Here is a 13,579-nt window from a genome sequence, read left to right on the forward strand (position 1 = left end):
TACTTATAACTCTCTGCTGCCCATCTTTTGCTAGTTCCCCATTTATCCCTCTCTCCTCTCCTCCTCTTTCCTAGTCTGTCCATCTCTCTTTCTCTGCCTCCTTCCTGATAGATTTCCTTAAACAGAGGAACACACATACAGCCCATTATATTCAGATATACTAGATACAATTTACATTTGCAATCGAGTGCCCACTCAGAAAAAGTAGGGTGCATGCCAACCTCAGACCATACTCCAACATGTATCTTTTAGACAGATTTTTGGGGAGACAGAAATTCATATGGTTCTGCTCATATCTTTTTCTATTATTAAAAGACACAGATTTGTAGAAGAATGATAGCTATGGTTGCAAGTGCCCAGCCTTGCATCAAACCACTGAATGGCTATGTCAGAGAAACTGGCCAATGGATCTCCTGTCTCCTTCAAGGAGAGCCTCCAAAGCCGGTCTCTTAGGTGGTACTTGCCATTCTGAACCACGGGAGCCAATCGGATCTCTCAGTCAGCCTTCTAAGAGACCCTGCCCCTATTCACACCCCGCTGATGGAAGGGGCCTAAGTGGCCGTGTTTGTGACCTGCTCCAATACCTGACTGGACCAGGGCTGGACACCTGACCCAAGCTGAGCCAATCAGATTCTTTCTCTCAAGAACCTGAACTGAGAATGTGAACAAGCCTTGTGAAGGTTATATCAGCAGTTCTCATACAAACAAATTTGCAAACGAATAAGGGATGTGTTAAAATCACCTGGAGAGCCTGATAAAACCCAGATTGCCGGGCCTCACCTCAGAATTTCTGATTCAGCGGGTCCAGGATGGGGCCAGAAAATGTGCATTTCTAACAAGTTTCCAGGTGCTGCTGCTGCCCCTAGTCTAGGGACCACACTTTGAGAAGAACTGAGTTAAAGGGAGTTGAGCCCAGGAGCGGTTGGGTCGTGAAGACTCGGGCTTACATGGCATCATACCAAGTTCTTGGCTAGCTGAGGTTGGTGGGTGGGGGCACTGGAGGCTGGTCCTCTGAGAGCTGTAGGAACAGACCTTGGCCCCAGAGACAGAGGAGGCTGAGCAGGTCTGAAGGCCCAGTGGGGCTTCCTTGTGAGGTTTCCCTTCCTGGCAACCACATGCCACTCATTTGAAGAAAACTGTGTTTAAGAAGGTTGAAACTAAGCATCTGAAATGTACCTGAGGACGAGTGTGCTGGTCCAGCATGGTGAGCTGCACATATGTCTGCAGCGTAAGGCCCCATCGACAGGCGTCCCGGTACATCAGACCCTAAAGAGGGGAGAATGCGGTGCTGTATCTGTAGGACTCCCAGCCCGGTCACAGAGTGGACAGAGACAGACACTGGAGCAGTTACAAGACAGCCTGGGAACAGCTATAATAGAAGCCTATATAAAGTCCCAGGGAGCATTCATTCAGGCATTCAATCATGTTCACTGAGCCCCTGCAGCCTGCTCTCTATCAGCAGCCAGTGAGCCTGTTATACTACAGGAGCCAGTTATCATCACTCCCCTGTTCAGGACCCTCCCTGGCTTCCCACTGCATTCAAAACGAAATCCAAAGCCCTTACCAAGGCCCACAGGGCCCTAGACAATCACTTCCATCTTCTCTTGTCTCCAACCATTCTTCCTTTGGCTCTGTGAGCTTCCAACCACATGAGCTTCCTTAGTGTTACCCAAACACCCAAGTGTGATTTCAACTCAGGGCCTTTGCATCTGCATCTGCTGTGCCTTCTGTCTGAACACTCTCCCACAGATACCTGCACTGCTCCCGCCCATGCTCTGTTTAGGTTTCTGCTCAAATGTCACTTTGCCAGAGATGCCTTCCCAACCATCCTCTCTAAAACAGAATCCACCCCCTCAATCACTCTCTACTGCCTTACATACAAAATACTTCCTGCTCCATGTTCCACTTGCTAACAATCCGATTCTGCTCTTTTCCAAATTTTTGCTTCTTTTTCTCTTGGTGCTAACTAATGAAACTCCAGTGCTCTGCATTGAAAACTGCAAACTCCTAACTGCGGGTGAAAGAATCTCAGAAAAGTTAGGAGAAACACTCCCTCTTGCCTGACAGCTGCAGAAAAAAAGACCTTTCTGCATCAGAAAACTGATTCAGATAAAGTGATGAACTGACTTTTCACAAAACTATCAATCTTACTCCTCTGTCTAGAGTGGAAACTTGTGTAAAAATATCTAATTCTATTGTTTTTTTAATTATAAAACTGTCATTGGCAATGCTCTTTGTGCCACGGATACTCAGACTTCTGAGACTGGGACTGGGTCCTGTGAATGTCACCTCTAACCCCTAACATCTGCAACCCTAGTTGTCTTACGTTAAGGATCCAGCCCTGGTTCCTCACGGTTTCCTAGAAGACAGGAATGTTTCTGAGCTTCCTTGTATGCCCACGACTGGCATTCCATCTTCTCCCCCTTGCTGAGAGGTGAAACTCTTTTCCCGTCTCTGGGATTCTTTATTCAAAAGCTCTGAGAGGTTTTGCCTTATTTAAATAATATCCTTTTACCTGCTTTAAATGCCTTCTTGGCTCCTGTCACTACCCGGTGTATCACACACTTTTTAATTGCCTTCTGCCTCCCCACACTGAGATATTAGGGCCAGCAGAGTAGAAGCTTTGAGGTGCTCACCGCCCCAGCATCTAGTGTCTGGCACATGGCAGGCATACAATGAATACTGGCTGAATCAATCAGTGAAGAAGCACCTACTAAGTACTCGGCACTGTGCTATGTTCTAGCAAAAAACGGTGAGCCAAGTTAGACACAGTCCCTGCCCTTAGCGGAACTCAGAGTCTAAAGAACCACACAAGGAGATGCCAGTTGTGTTGCCAGAAATGAGGGGACAGCACAGGCTCCCCCTAGTCCAAGGTTCAAACCTAGATCTGTCATTTACCAAGCTGTGTGACCTTGGGCAACCTATTTCAGCCACGGTTTCCTTACCTGAAAAACGACTAATCGTTCCTCAATCATGGGACAGGAGCCCAGAACCAAAATCCCTTTCTTGAGCTCACTCTTACAGGACCCAGACTCCACCCACCTCTTTCAAGCAGCCAGAGGTGAGCCTTCTGAACAGGGAAGGAGGTGGAAGGGGCACAGGCACATTACAGCCCCTACTTGCTAGGTCCACCCTTGGGAAAGCAGACTGGTAGCCTCAGGGTGAGCCTGAGGCAGCCCCTGGGCATTGGCAAGTGCAAACCCCAATCAGAGGTTTACCAAGGAAGCTAGTTACTTAGGGACAGGTCCTGGGGGGCTAGGCCTGAGGAGACCTGGGTTTCTTCTAGGAGAGGGTGGGGTAAGAATGAACAGCAGGAGGCAGACCCCCGGTAGCTGGGGCCGACCACTTGGGATAGTTTGGGACAGATGACAGGAAGTCCCTGGGCTCCTTACATGCCCAGCCAGGCCTCAAAGAACCTAGACCTCAGCCCATCGACATGCCTCCATTTTCCCTCTGTCCCCTCCCTCTCCCCGACCACCCAGCAAGAGCAAGGACACGTGTGGACACGGTGCAGGCTCAGGCACCAGAAGCACTGTTCCTGCACACTTAAGGGGCAGTTGGCGGTTCACGCCTATAACACACTCACCAGAGGATTATGGCCTCGGACATTTCTCCACTTGGGCACGGGCTCCGTTAACACCTGCCAGGAAAGAAAACGTCAGAGAGTTGCTGCTCCTCAGTTCTGAGCTCTGTGAAGGCTCGTGTTATGGGTGGGATGGGGGAGAGAGTCAAGATTTGGGCGCCCAGGGTGGGCCAAAATAGTGGAGCAACCCTCCCTGCAAGGCCACAACTCCATGCAGACGTGGCTCCAGGCGTAGCTTCGAGAAATGACTTGAGAACCACTCTGTCCACCCCTGTGTATGAGCATATGCACATGCCACTTCTCCTGCTGCCACGGGAGCTCCCCGGGGGCAAGTGCATTCTCCCAATCCCCCCTCCATGTGTTCCATCCTGCCCCTTACTGCCCACCACATCAGGAAGGCAGGGAGGTGAGAGAAGCCAAGAGGGAGGCTGCTTCTTACACTTCAGGCTGCAGCTTGTATCCAGCTTCTGGCCTGGGGACTCCCCAGCGACCTTGGCAGCGTGCTCTGCCTCCTTTTCCTCCCTCTAATCACTGTGTTGGGCACACTGACAGCAAAGAGTCCTGTTTCTTTAGTCATCTCCCTAAGCTGTGCAGGTGTGTGCTGGAAAGGATTTAAATGGTGCCCTTGGGACTTCCCTAGTGGTCCAGTGGGTAAGACTCTGCGCTCCCAATGCAGGGGGTCCGGGATCGATCCATGATCGGGGAACTAGATCCCGCATGCATGCCGCAACTAAGAAGTCTGTCTGCCGCAACTGAGACCCGGCACAGCCAAAATAAATAAATAAGTAAATGGTGCTCTTGGGGCCAAGATTTTGAGAATATCCGGATCTCTCTGGGGACCTTCAAGTCCATGTGAGTAGATGCCACAGGTCACAAGAGACCAAAGGAAAGCAATGCATGGGACCCTTGAAGAGTAACCTCCCCCCACCTTTTACCCCTCTGTGTTTTTGCTCATGCTGTTGTTCTGCCCAGTATGCCCACCTCACCTCATTTCACCTCAACTTTCATTACATGGAAAACTCCTATACATCCTTCAGAATCCAGTTCAAATATCCCTTCCTCTGTGAATCATTCCCTGCTCCTCCCAACCTCCCTCTCCTTCTTCTGGGTCTTCAGCACTATGGTCCTGTCCACCAGAGGCTGGGACACAGGCAGCCTTGACCTGTGCCCCATCTGTGGCACTGTCACTCAACAAATACTGAGCACCCACTGTGCCAGGTGCCATGTTAAGTACCAAGGATTCAGCAAGAGAAAAACCACCCCAGCCCTGCTTTCATGCTTTCAACTTTAAACTTACTGGAGAAGCAGACATTAATCAGGTCATCACAGAAAGCAACACATATTTTCAAACCCCGAGAAGCAGTACAAAATAAGGATACAGAGGAGCCAGAAGAACCTACACCATGGAGGGTAACCTAGCTGGGGAGGTCAGAGAGCAGAGCTGAGATCTGAAGGCTAGGTGGTTTTCCTAAAGCCAAAAAAGCTCTGCATACTATAGAGCCAAACAAGGGCATGGCCCCTGAAGCAAACAGCCTGGGCTGGGACATGGCACCACATGCATTAGCCGTGCGACTCTGGCCAAGCCATGTCACCTCACTGAGCCTCAGTTTCCTCCTCTGCAACTGAAGTAATAACAGGACCTGCCTCATAGGGACTACTCCTGTAAGAATGAAATCAATTAGATAATATAACAATGCCTCAACACAGTGCCTGGCATAGAGTATTACCCTCATTAGCTGTTCACTCTCCTTGCTGATGGTATTGTTGTTGTACATTGGCTCCAAGGTGTTCAGTGAGAATACATGTGCTTCTAAAGTGTCAGCGAGAGTTACACAGCTCAGGACAAGTGTGTCGGGAGTCCCCCAGATGCCCGCCTCCCTGGGTCTGAGGATTCACTAGGAGAACTCACAGGATACAGCATATAGTCATACTCATAGCTAAGATTTATTACAGTGAGAGGTTACAAAGCAAAATCAGCCAAGGAAAAGGGTGTGTGGAGCAAAATCTGGGGGAAAACCAGGCACAAGCTTCCAAGGGGCCTCTCCCTCCTCACACACAGGACGCACTCCCCCAGCAGCATTTCTATAGGGCAGGTCTGGTTTGCACCCTTTATAAATGCACCAAGCTTTTGCAGGTTCCTTCAAACCTGGCGTAGAAGCCGTACCTCGATGTCTGTTGTGTTGGAGAAGAACTCCAGGCACGTCGTCTTCCCGCTTGCAATGTTGCCCTCAACACAGATCTAGCAAAAGACAAACGCATGTTAGGACCAGAAATCGAGTGCCTGGGGGAATACCAGGAAGAATGTCTAGGGAAGGGCTCAGGTGAACAGCATAATTGGTTCAGCCCAAGACTTCAGTGTGTACATGAAAATCCCTCTGGAGGAAACCCCCAGGGTCCTGTTGTTAGTAATAGCAACCACCTGATCCTTCCCCTCAGTGGCAGGCTCCAGGCCCACCGCTGCTGGCCACCAGGCCACTGCCCTCCAGGACAGACACTCCCTTAGGTCAACCCCTAGACCCCACACAGCTTGCCCTCAGCCGCACTAGCTCTGCCCTTCCCTAGCTCAACTCCTCAGACTATTAGATTTTAGGCCTAAATGTCCTGCCTCCTTCACCAGAACCTAATGGCTTTAAGGATGGGAAGCACGTGTACGTTACCTAGAACCTAATGCACTGCTCTGTGCAGAAAAACATGCTTGGCCGTGGACTGGAAGGTATGAGGACAGGAGAAAAGGACGAAGATGGGCAACAGACACCAATCCTGCACTTAACCTTGCCAGAAGTGGGTTCTAACATTTTCACAGAAGAGAAAAATGAGGCTCTAGAGGGCGTAAGGCAAGGAGTAGAGCTTGAATGTTCACTCTGCTCACACCAAGTGTACTGGGGGGAAGGGGATGTCTTGGCACTGGTGGGAGGAGTCTACCCATAAGAAAGACAAGGAGCCTCCTACAAGTACCCCACTGCAGGGAAAGAAAGCAACTGAAGCTGTGGTTCTCAGTCTTACGTATGTGCTAGAATTACCTGGGAACTTTTAAGAATCCACAAAAGGAAGCCACAACCCAGGCCAATTCTGGCATGATCTCAGGGTGGGACTCAGGCCTCAGTACCTCGGAAAGCTCTCCAGGTGGTTTCAACATGGAGGAAGCTGAGTACCACGGACCCATGGCAGGGTTTCTCAATGAGTGGCCCACAGGCACCCTGCTCCAGAAGCACCAGCGGAGCACCCAGACCCTCTCAACCAGACTCTGGGTTGGGACCCTTGAACCTGCTGCCCAGCAATTCTGACAAGACGCTGCTCAGCCAGGACTGCCAGCGACGTGGACCAAATGGCTTTGGTTCCATCAGACCACGAGGGGAAATGGGCAATTCCACATATGTGAGAAGACAAACTTGCCCTTGACAACACATATTACATGTCTCCTGGGGTACACACAGCCAGAGGGGACCTGTCCTGCTGCACAGTGACCTTTACACCCAGGTTGGAAGCACCCACAGAGAAACATGGGCCACTTAAGTTACTCGCCCCAGGTGCCAGGGTTGGCGGGGGAAAGAGCTGGAATTCACACCTAGGCCTGGCAACTCCCTTCTCATGACCCCAGTGGAGCCTCAGTCACACAGGGGCACATTGGGCTGTCTCACCTTGCCCCACCTCTACAAACTCTCGCCAGCAACTGGACTCTCTCTCAGTTGGCTGCGAAGATTTCCTCCTGCCTTGATCCTAACAGCCACCTAGGAGAGCTGGACGGACAATCGCAGTTCCTACAGAGGCCTGGCCCTCCAATCTGGGCTCCCTGTCAGCTTACTCCTTCAGCACAAGAAAACACAGTGAATGTGCAAAAGGGAGACCCCATCAGGGCACCAGTGGATTTTACTTTTATTTTTGTTCTTTAAAGGAAACAACTTTTCCTAGATATTTAAAAAGAGCTCAACCTAGACATCATTCTGCACAGACTGTTTCTTTCCTGTTCCTTGCAAGGAACATGTTGTTCAGATGAGACATTCTTCCAAAAATACGTGTTCCTATTCCCACCATAAAATCCTGGAAGCTGGTAAATCTAGGGCCTTGGATTACCAACTGGTTTTCTCGTTAGACCAGGCAAGGCGTGGAGAATCTCACCAGGTTACCCTGTCATGGAGGGAACAAAGAGGAGTCAAGCAAAGGAAGTCTTTAACTTTTTTTAAAGTGATGTCTGAAAATATAAGAGGAGTGCACACCCAATGAAAAAAATTGAGAAAATCATAAAGCAGAAAATACTGCCCATAATCCCACCACTGGGAGATAAACATCACTACATTTTGGTATATTTCAGGCAAGTACTGTTTTCTCTACACATTTCTCATCTTTGAGAGTCTTTCAACTGCTCATTGAAGGTCTTGCACGTGCCAGGCAATGTAGATTCAGGAGCCAGTCCCAGCACTCACCGAGTTCATGAGTGTGACGATGGGGAGGAAACTAAGAGGCAATTACAAGAAAAGATGTTCACTACACCATGGGAGCACATGGCCAGCCAACACCACCACTCTGCTATTAGGCCTTGATTCCAACGTCCCATGATTATAACTGATGCTGTGATGCACCATCTATCCTTATTTTTATTTTTTAATTTTTTTTACGGTACGCAGGCCTCTCACTGTTGTGGCCTCTCCCGTTGCAGAGCACAGGCTCCAGATGCGCAGGCTCAGCAGCCATGGCTCACGGGCCCAGCCACTCTGCGGCATGTGGGATCTTCCCGGACCAGGGCACGAACCCGTGTCCCCTGCATCGGCAGGCAGACTCTCAACCACTGCGCCACCAGGGAAGCCCCCTATCCTTATTTTTAAATAATATTTCATCTTTCCTGAAAATAGACTTTAAGCATTCTCACAGTAAGAAAATACGGAGAACTAAAAGAAGATAATAAAAATCACTCGTAATTCCAGAGATAACCATCATTTAAATGTTTAATCAGAACCAAACTTTCCAGAGGCAAACAGGCTAGAGCCCCAAAGCCCCCACTGGAAGAATCAAAATATATATTGTCCTATTAAAGACCCTGAGAAATCTGCCATAAAAAGGAAACTTGCCCAATGGCCAACAAAGTGGGGTACGTGCACAAAACAGAACACTATAGTATCGCTACTTGGCAATAAAAAGAAATGAAGTGCTGATACATGCTACAACGTGGGTGCACCTCAAGAACATTTCGCAAAGTGAAAAAAGCTAGACACAAAGATCAAATGCTATATGATTCCATTTTATAGGAAATATCCAGAAAAGGCAAATCCATAGAGACAGGAAGCATAGTAGCAGCTGCCTGGATCTGGGGGAGTGACTGCAAATGGGCATGAGGTTTCTTTTCTGAATGATGGAAATGTTCTAAAATTACACTGTGGTGTTGCACAACTCCATAAATTTACTTTAAAAAAATCATTAAATTGTAAACTTAAAATTAAGTGAATTTGGGGGTATGTAAATCATAACTTAATAAAGCCATTTTTTAAAAAAAAGGAACCCAGTTTAATTTTATCTAACATTCAAAGAACTAAGAGAATCTGACTTCCCACCCTCACCCCCCAAATTCTCTCTCCCTCATATACACCCACTCTTATGACTTCCCAACTTTCCCTTAACCAGACTGACAATTTCTTTCCTTTCTTTCCCCTATGAAGTTATTATTTCATTTGGATCACACTTTATATTTTTTTATTCTTTTCTTTTTCATCTCTTACATACTGAGTACCTTCCCAAAAAAGTCATTATTTTTCAAAAACATCAATTTGAATGGCTGAATAATATTCCATCATATAAGATATACCATGAATTACTGAAATCCCTACTGTTGGATGTTACATTCTATCCAGTTACTTTTATTTTATTATAAAACTGTGTTGTGACACCCATTTTTTTGATATGATAAGCTGTGCTGCGGTGAACATTCCTGTACATAAATCCTTGTCATTGGCTCTGATTATCCCCTTCAATAGACTTCTAGAAATATAATCACTGCATCAAAGGATAAGTGAGTTTTTACAGCTGTTGACGCATGATGCCAAATTACCCTCTAATATGCTGACCCAATTCACACCCCTTTTAGAAGGATGAGAGTGAGCCTACTGTGCCAATACTGGGCATATCCCATCCTAAATCTTCATTAATTTCACTGTTAATAATAATAATGTCTATAAAATTAGCCCCTGTGGGTTCTGTACTTTGCAAACATTGTCACATTGATTCTCACAACAATCACAGCTACGAATATTTGCACAGATGGGGAAACTGAGGCTCTAAGAGGTTAAGGACTTATCCACCTCCACTAAAGAGCAGAGCTGGGACTGGAACCCAGGTCTGAGGTCTGATCCACAGCTTTCATCACTCCATCTTCCAAAGCATTCTTCCTGTTAGGGAGGTTGACCACTTTCTTATGTTTATTAGCCATTAATAAATTCACTCAGGAAATGTCTGTTCAGACTCTGTTCACCTGAGAACATTAGTCATTTCTTTTTAACCCGACTTTGGAATTTATTTTGTAATTCTGTGGCGGTGACTCACTTCGCAGCTGCAGCTTAGCCCAGATATTCCCTGTCCTGTCCAATCCCATGGGATGTCCCATGGGCACCTCAATTCATCACCCCCAACACCCACATATGGCTTCTCTTCCCGTTCCTGTCCTCAGGAAAGGCTGCACCATCCACCCAGACACCCTTAAGGCCCTGGATGTCTTCTCTTTTCACCCAGCAACTCAGCAATACCTCTGGGCCCCACTTCCTACTCACCTGCAGAACCTGGCCTGTCTCCTTGGCCCCTAGTTAAGGTCTCTAACCCTCCTTGTGGGAGCAGCCTCCCTGCTGGCCTCTCCCCCTCCAGTCCAACCCAGCCAGGTCCCTCATCCCCTATCCATGGTCCACCACCTCTTCCTGAGACGCAAACCAGATCACAGCTGGTAAAGTCTTCCAGTGGCTCTAGGCAGTGGGATCTGTCTCCGGTCCTGCTTCCCGACCCCCAGGCCCTCCCCAGCCACCTCTCTGGGACTGGCCACAGGCCTCAGTCTCTCATCCCTCTGTGACTTACCCCTGCAGTTCCCTCTGCTCCAACACTCCTGCCTCACCCTCTCCTCCTTCTCCCAGGAGGCCTCAAGTCTCCCCTCAGTCATCATCCTCTAGAAGCCCTGCCCCTACTCCCTGTTGTTCTAGATCCACCATTGTCCTATTCACTGCCATCCCCCCATCCAACCACAGGCTCACTAACAACAGGGGCTGTTGGATTCCCAGGTCCCCAGGTCCACACAGGAACTCAGAGGATTTGAATGACTAAGAGCAGCCCTGGGCCTGAATGCAGGCTCCACACCACTTCCCATGGACCACCTACTGTGTGTCTGGGGGATAACAGACCACACCCAGAAAGCACCTAGGACAGGCCCAGCTCAGAACAATGCTAGCTCAATAATTAATAGTAAAATACTGCATCAATTCCCATCCAGCTCAACTTACCAACCCCTTCCCCCTGCTATGATGCCTATGCTATATCCCACCCCACCTCTAGTTCCAACAAACTTCCATAAATCTCAAGCATTTTCATCACCAGTCCTCTCCGTGTGACTTCACTCCTTCCCAGGCCCTCTCCGTCACCACAAATGCCCCAGGGGGCCTCCCCACACCTTCTGCCTTCTGCATATCCCAGCCAAGGTACTCCTGCCCACACCCTCCAAGCAAATCCCTTTCCAGCCATATCTACCAACTTCCAGCTCCCTTAAGGAAATGAGCCTCTGGATCAACGGTGACCGAAATACTGCTCCCCACCACAGCCAGCTAAAGTCTTAAACATCCCATGGGCATGTCCAGTTTGACCCTTTGACCTTCAACCTCACACCAGCCACAGTCCCACCCCAGAGCTAGCACCTCCAAGTCACTGCACTGGTGGAACCCTTGTCTGTGGACCCCCATGAATTCTCTGTCATCCCTCCCCCACCCACCAGTCTCAGCATTGGTATTCTGGGGGCAGCGGTCAGCAGACCTGCCCTCACAGCCAGGCTGCCACCCACTAACCCAGACAAACTAAGCTTCCACTTTTCAAATCCCTTTGTAATCATTCATCAAGCTAATAGTCCAAATCCACCTAAAGGCTATGAATACATGTATTCTCCCATCTGTGTAGATTCTCAGGAAGGACATACCAGAAACTAGTAACAGAGATGGTCTCCGGGGAGGGATTCTCGGGCCCAGGAGTGGAGACAGACTTCCTTATCCCTGGAGATCCTCTTGTATTCGTTTTAACTATGTGCACATATTCCTTCACTTCCCTCCTCAAAATATCTGTGTATTATGCATGTGTATTACACATATATAATCCTACACTGGAAAGAGTGCACGTAAAACGGAGACTTACCACTGATTTTTTCTCTTTTTCATTTTCTCTACCTTTATCTAGAAAAGAAAGGAAATCAATTTTTTAACTTAGTTTTAAAGAGCTCACTCTTCTTTGTCCTAATTTTCTAAACCACGACAAAAAGTCATTTTTATGCTTGCTCCCTGGCCTAAAGATGTTTTCCAGTGACACCTGGGACCCTCCCTAGGTGGACAGAGGCAGCCCCACCACTGCTATCTACCTGTGTGACACTGAAACTGCCGCTGGGGTCCTGTTGGCAAGTCAGGGCCCCAACTGTGCTCAGCTTTGGTCACTTAGTATATTCTGCTTTCCATTTTCCACACATTTTATATTTATGATCCTCACTGATGGGTGTCCACCTAGTTAAAACGCAGAGTGACCTCCACTCGTAGCTCCAGGGTAAGAATGGTTGGCGGGCAGGCCACTGAAACCCAGGGGTGGGTTTCAGCGCAGGCTTCTCCTGCAGGCCTGTGGCTGACATCGAGGCCCACCCACCACACAGGGGTTCTCAGGTGCCACTGAACACCCCGAGGCCAAAGAACGCCAGAACTTGGCCACAACAGGGGCTCTTACTTCTGAAGGGGAGGGTCTCCACTCCCAGCGGGAGAAGGAGTGCACCGAGCCTAACCCACCCACCGCTCGCCGGCATCTCCCCCAAGGCCCAAAGAATGGGCCCAAGAACCTTGGGGGAGGCGGGTTCTTTCCGCTCTTTAGATGGCTCCCCAGCTCCGAACAAGAGCTGGGCCGAGAGCCCCAAGGCCCCACCCGCTCCCTGCCGGCTGGCGTCTGGGACACCAGCCAGCGACCGCTCCGCCCCTCCCCCCCAGGCCGCCCGAGGAAATCCCGGCGCCTCGGGGAAGGGATTTCGGGTTCAGGCAGGTTCCGCGAGCTGAGGGCGCGGAGTGGGGATGAGGGCCGCCTCCGGAACGCCAGCGAGGGGAACTGAGAGACGCGTTACCCCGAGGCCAGACCAAACGCTGTGCCCCTGGCGACCCCGGGCTGAAGGCGGGGCTCCCGGGCCTGTCGCGGCGCAGTGCCCGGGAAGCCCAGCTCCGCAACGGTCGCAGCAGCATTGCCCCGCGGGCGAAGCCAGCCGGCCCGACCTTCCTTTCGGCGCACGTCGGCGCAAGCGCGGCCCAGAGACTGGGCCCGCCTCCGCGCGCAGCCTCCAGCCCCGCGCCCGCCCCGCCCTGCCGGCTCTTAAAGAGACCCCGTCTCATTTCACCTTCTCGGAGAGAGGTGAAATGAGGGGTTCGCCCTTTGCAGCCTGGAAATCTTCCCGCCAAGGAGACGCTGGCAGAATGAACCCATGATTTGGCAAGACTCGGGGCATGGGTGGCCAATAACACCAGCGACTGATTGGTTAATTCACTATTGGAGATTAGTTAATTGAGCATCTGTTGTATCCAGGCACCTGGCACACAAGGTGTCATTTATTCTTCCCGACAACCATATAGGTGGATATTGTCAATCCCATTCTCCGGGCTGAGTTGATCCTTGGAAACTTAGGTAACTCATAAAAAGTGATCAGAAGCATCCATTAAGGGGTGGAGCTGGAATTCAAGCTCATCTATCTTGCTTCACAGCCAGCACTCTTTCCTCTGAACTTTGACATTTCCAGGGTCTGGACTGTAA

At 49.6% G+C, this 13,579-nt stretch overlaps 1 protein-coding gene across 10 annotated transcripts in view; it reads right to left on the minus strand.

Moving 5' to 3' along the window:
* Window positions 1-13,099, minus strand: part of TK2 (thymidine kinase 2) — a 28,908-nt gene extending 15,809 nt beyond the window's left edge. For 4 of the 10 annotated variants that reach the window (XR_010837668.1, XR_010837669.1, XR_010837670.1 and 1 more), the window contains exons 1-5: window positions 12,903-13,099; window positions 11,945-11,982; window positions 5,748-5,822; window positions 3,587-3,640; window positions 1,177-1,266 (exon numbers count right to left, since the gene is read on the minus strand). Coding sequence is in view for 5 of the 10 variants with exons in the window: in XM_059044471.2 (XP_058900454.1) it covers window positions 1,177-1,266; window positions 3,587-3,640; window positions 5,748-5,822; window positions 11,945-11,982; window positions 12,903-13,017 (372 nt within the window). In the remaining 5 variants the exon portion in view is untranslated. The remainder of the gene's footprint in view (window positions 1-1,176; window positions 1,267-3,586; window positions 3,641-5,747; window positions 5,823-11,944; window positions 11,983-12,902) is intronic. The other 6 variants (XR_010837667.1, XR_010837666.1, XM_067018453.1 and 3 more) reach the window with 2 other exon arrangements.
* Between the last annotated feature and the right edge of the window lie 480 nt (window positions 13,100-13,579).

Source organism: Kogia breviceps, chromosome 18 (assembly GCF_026419965.1).
Source record: "Kogia breviceps isolate mKogBre1 chromosome 18, mKogBre1 haplotype 1, whole genome shotgun sequence".
Lineage (NCBI taxonomy): Eukaryota > Metazoa > Chordata > Mammalia > Artiodactyla > Physeteridae > Kogia > Kogia breviceps.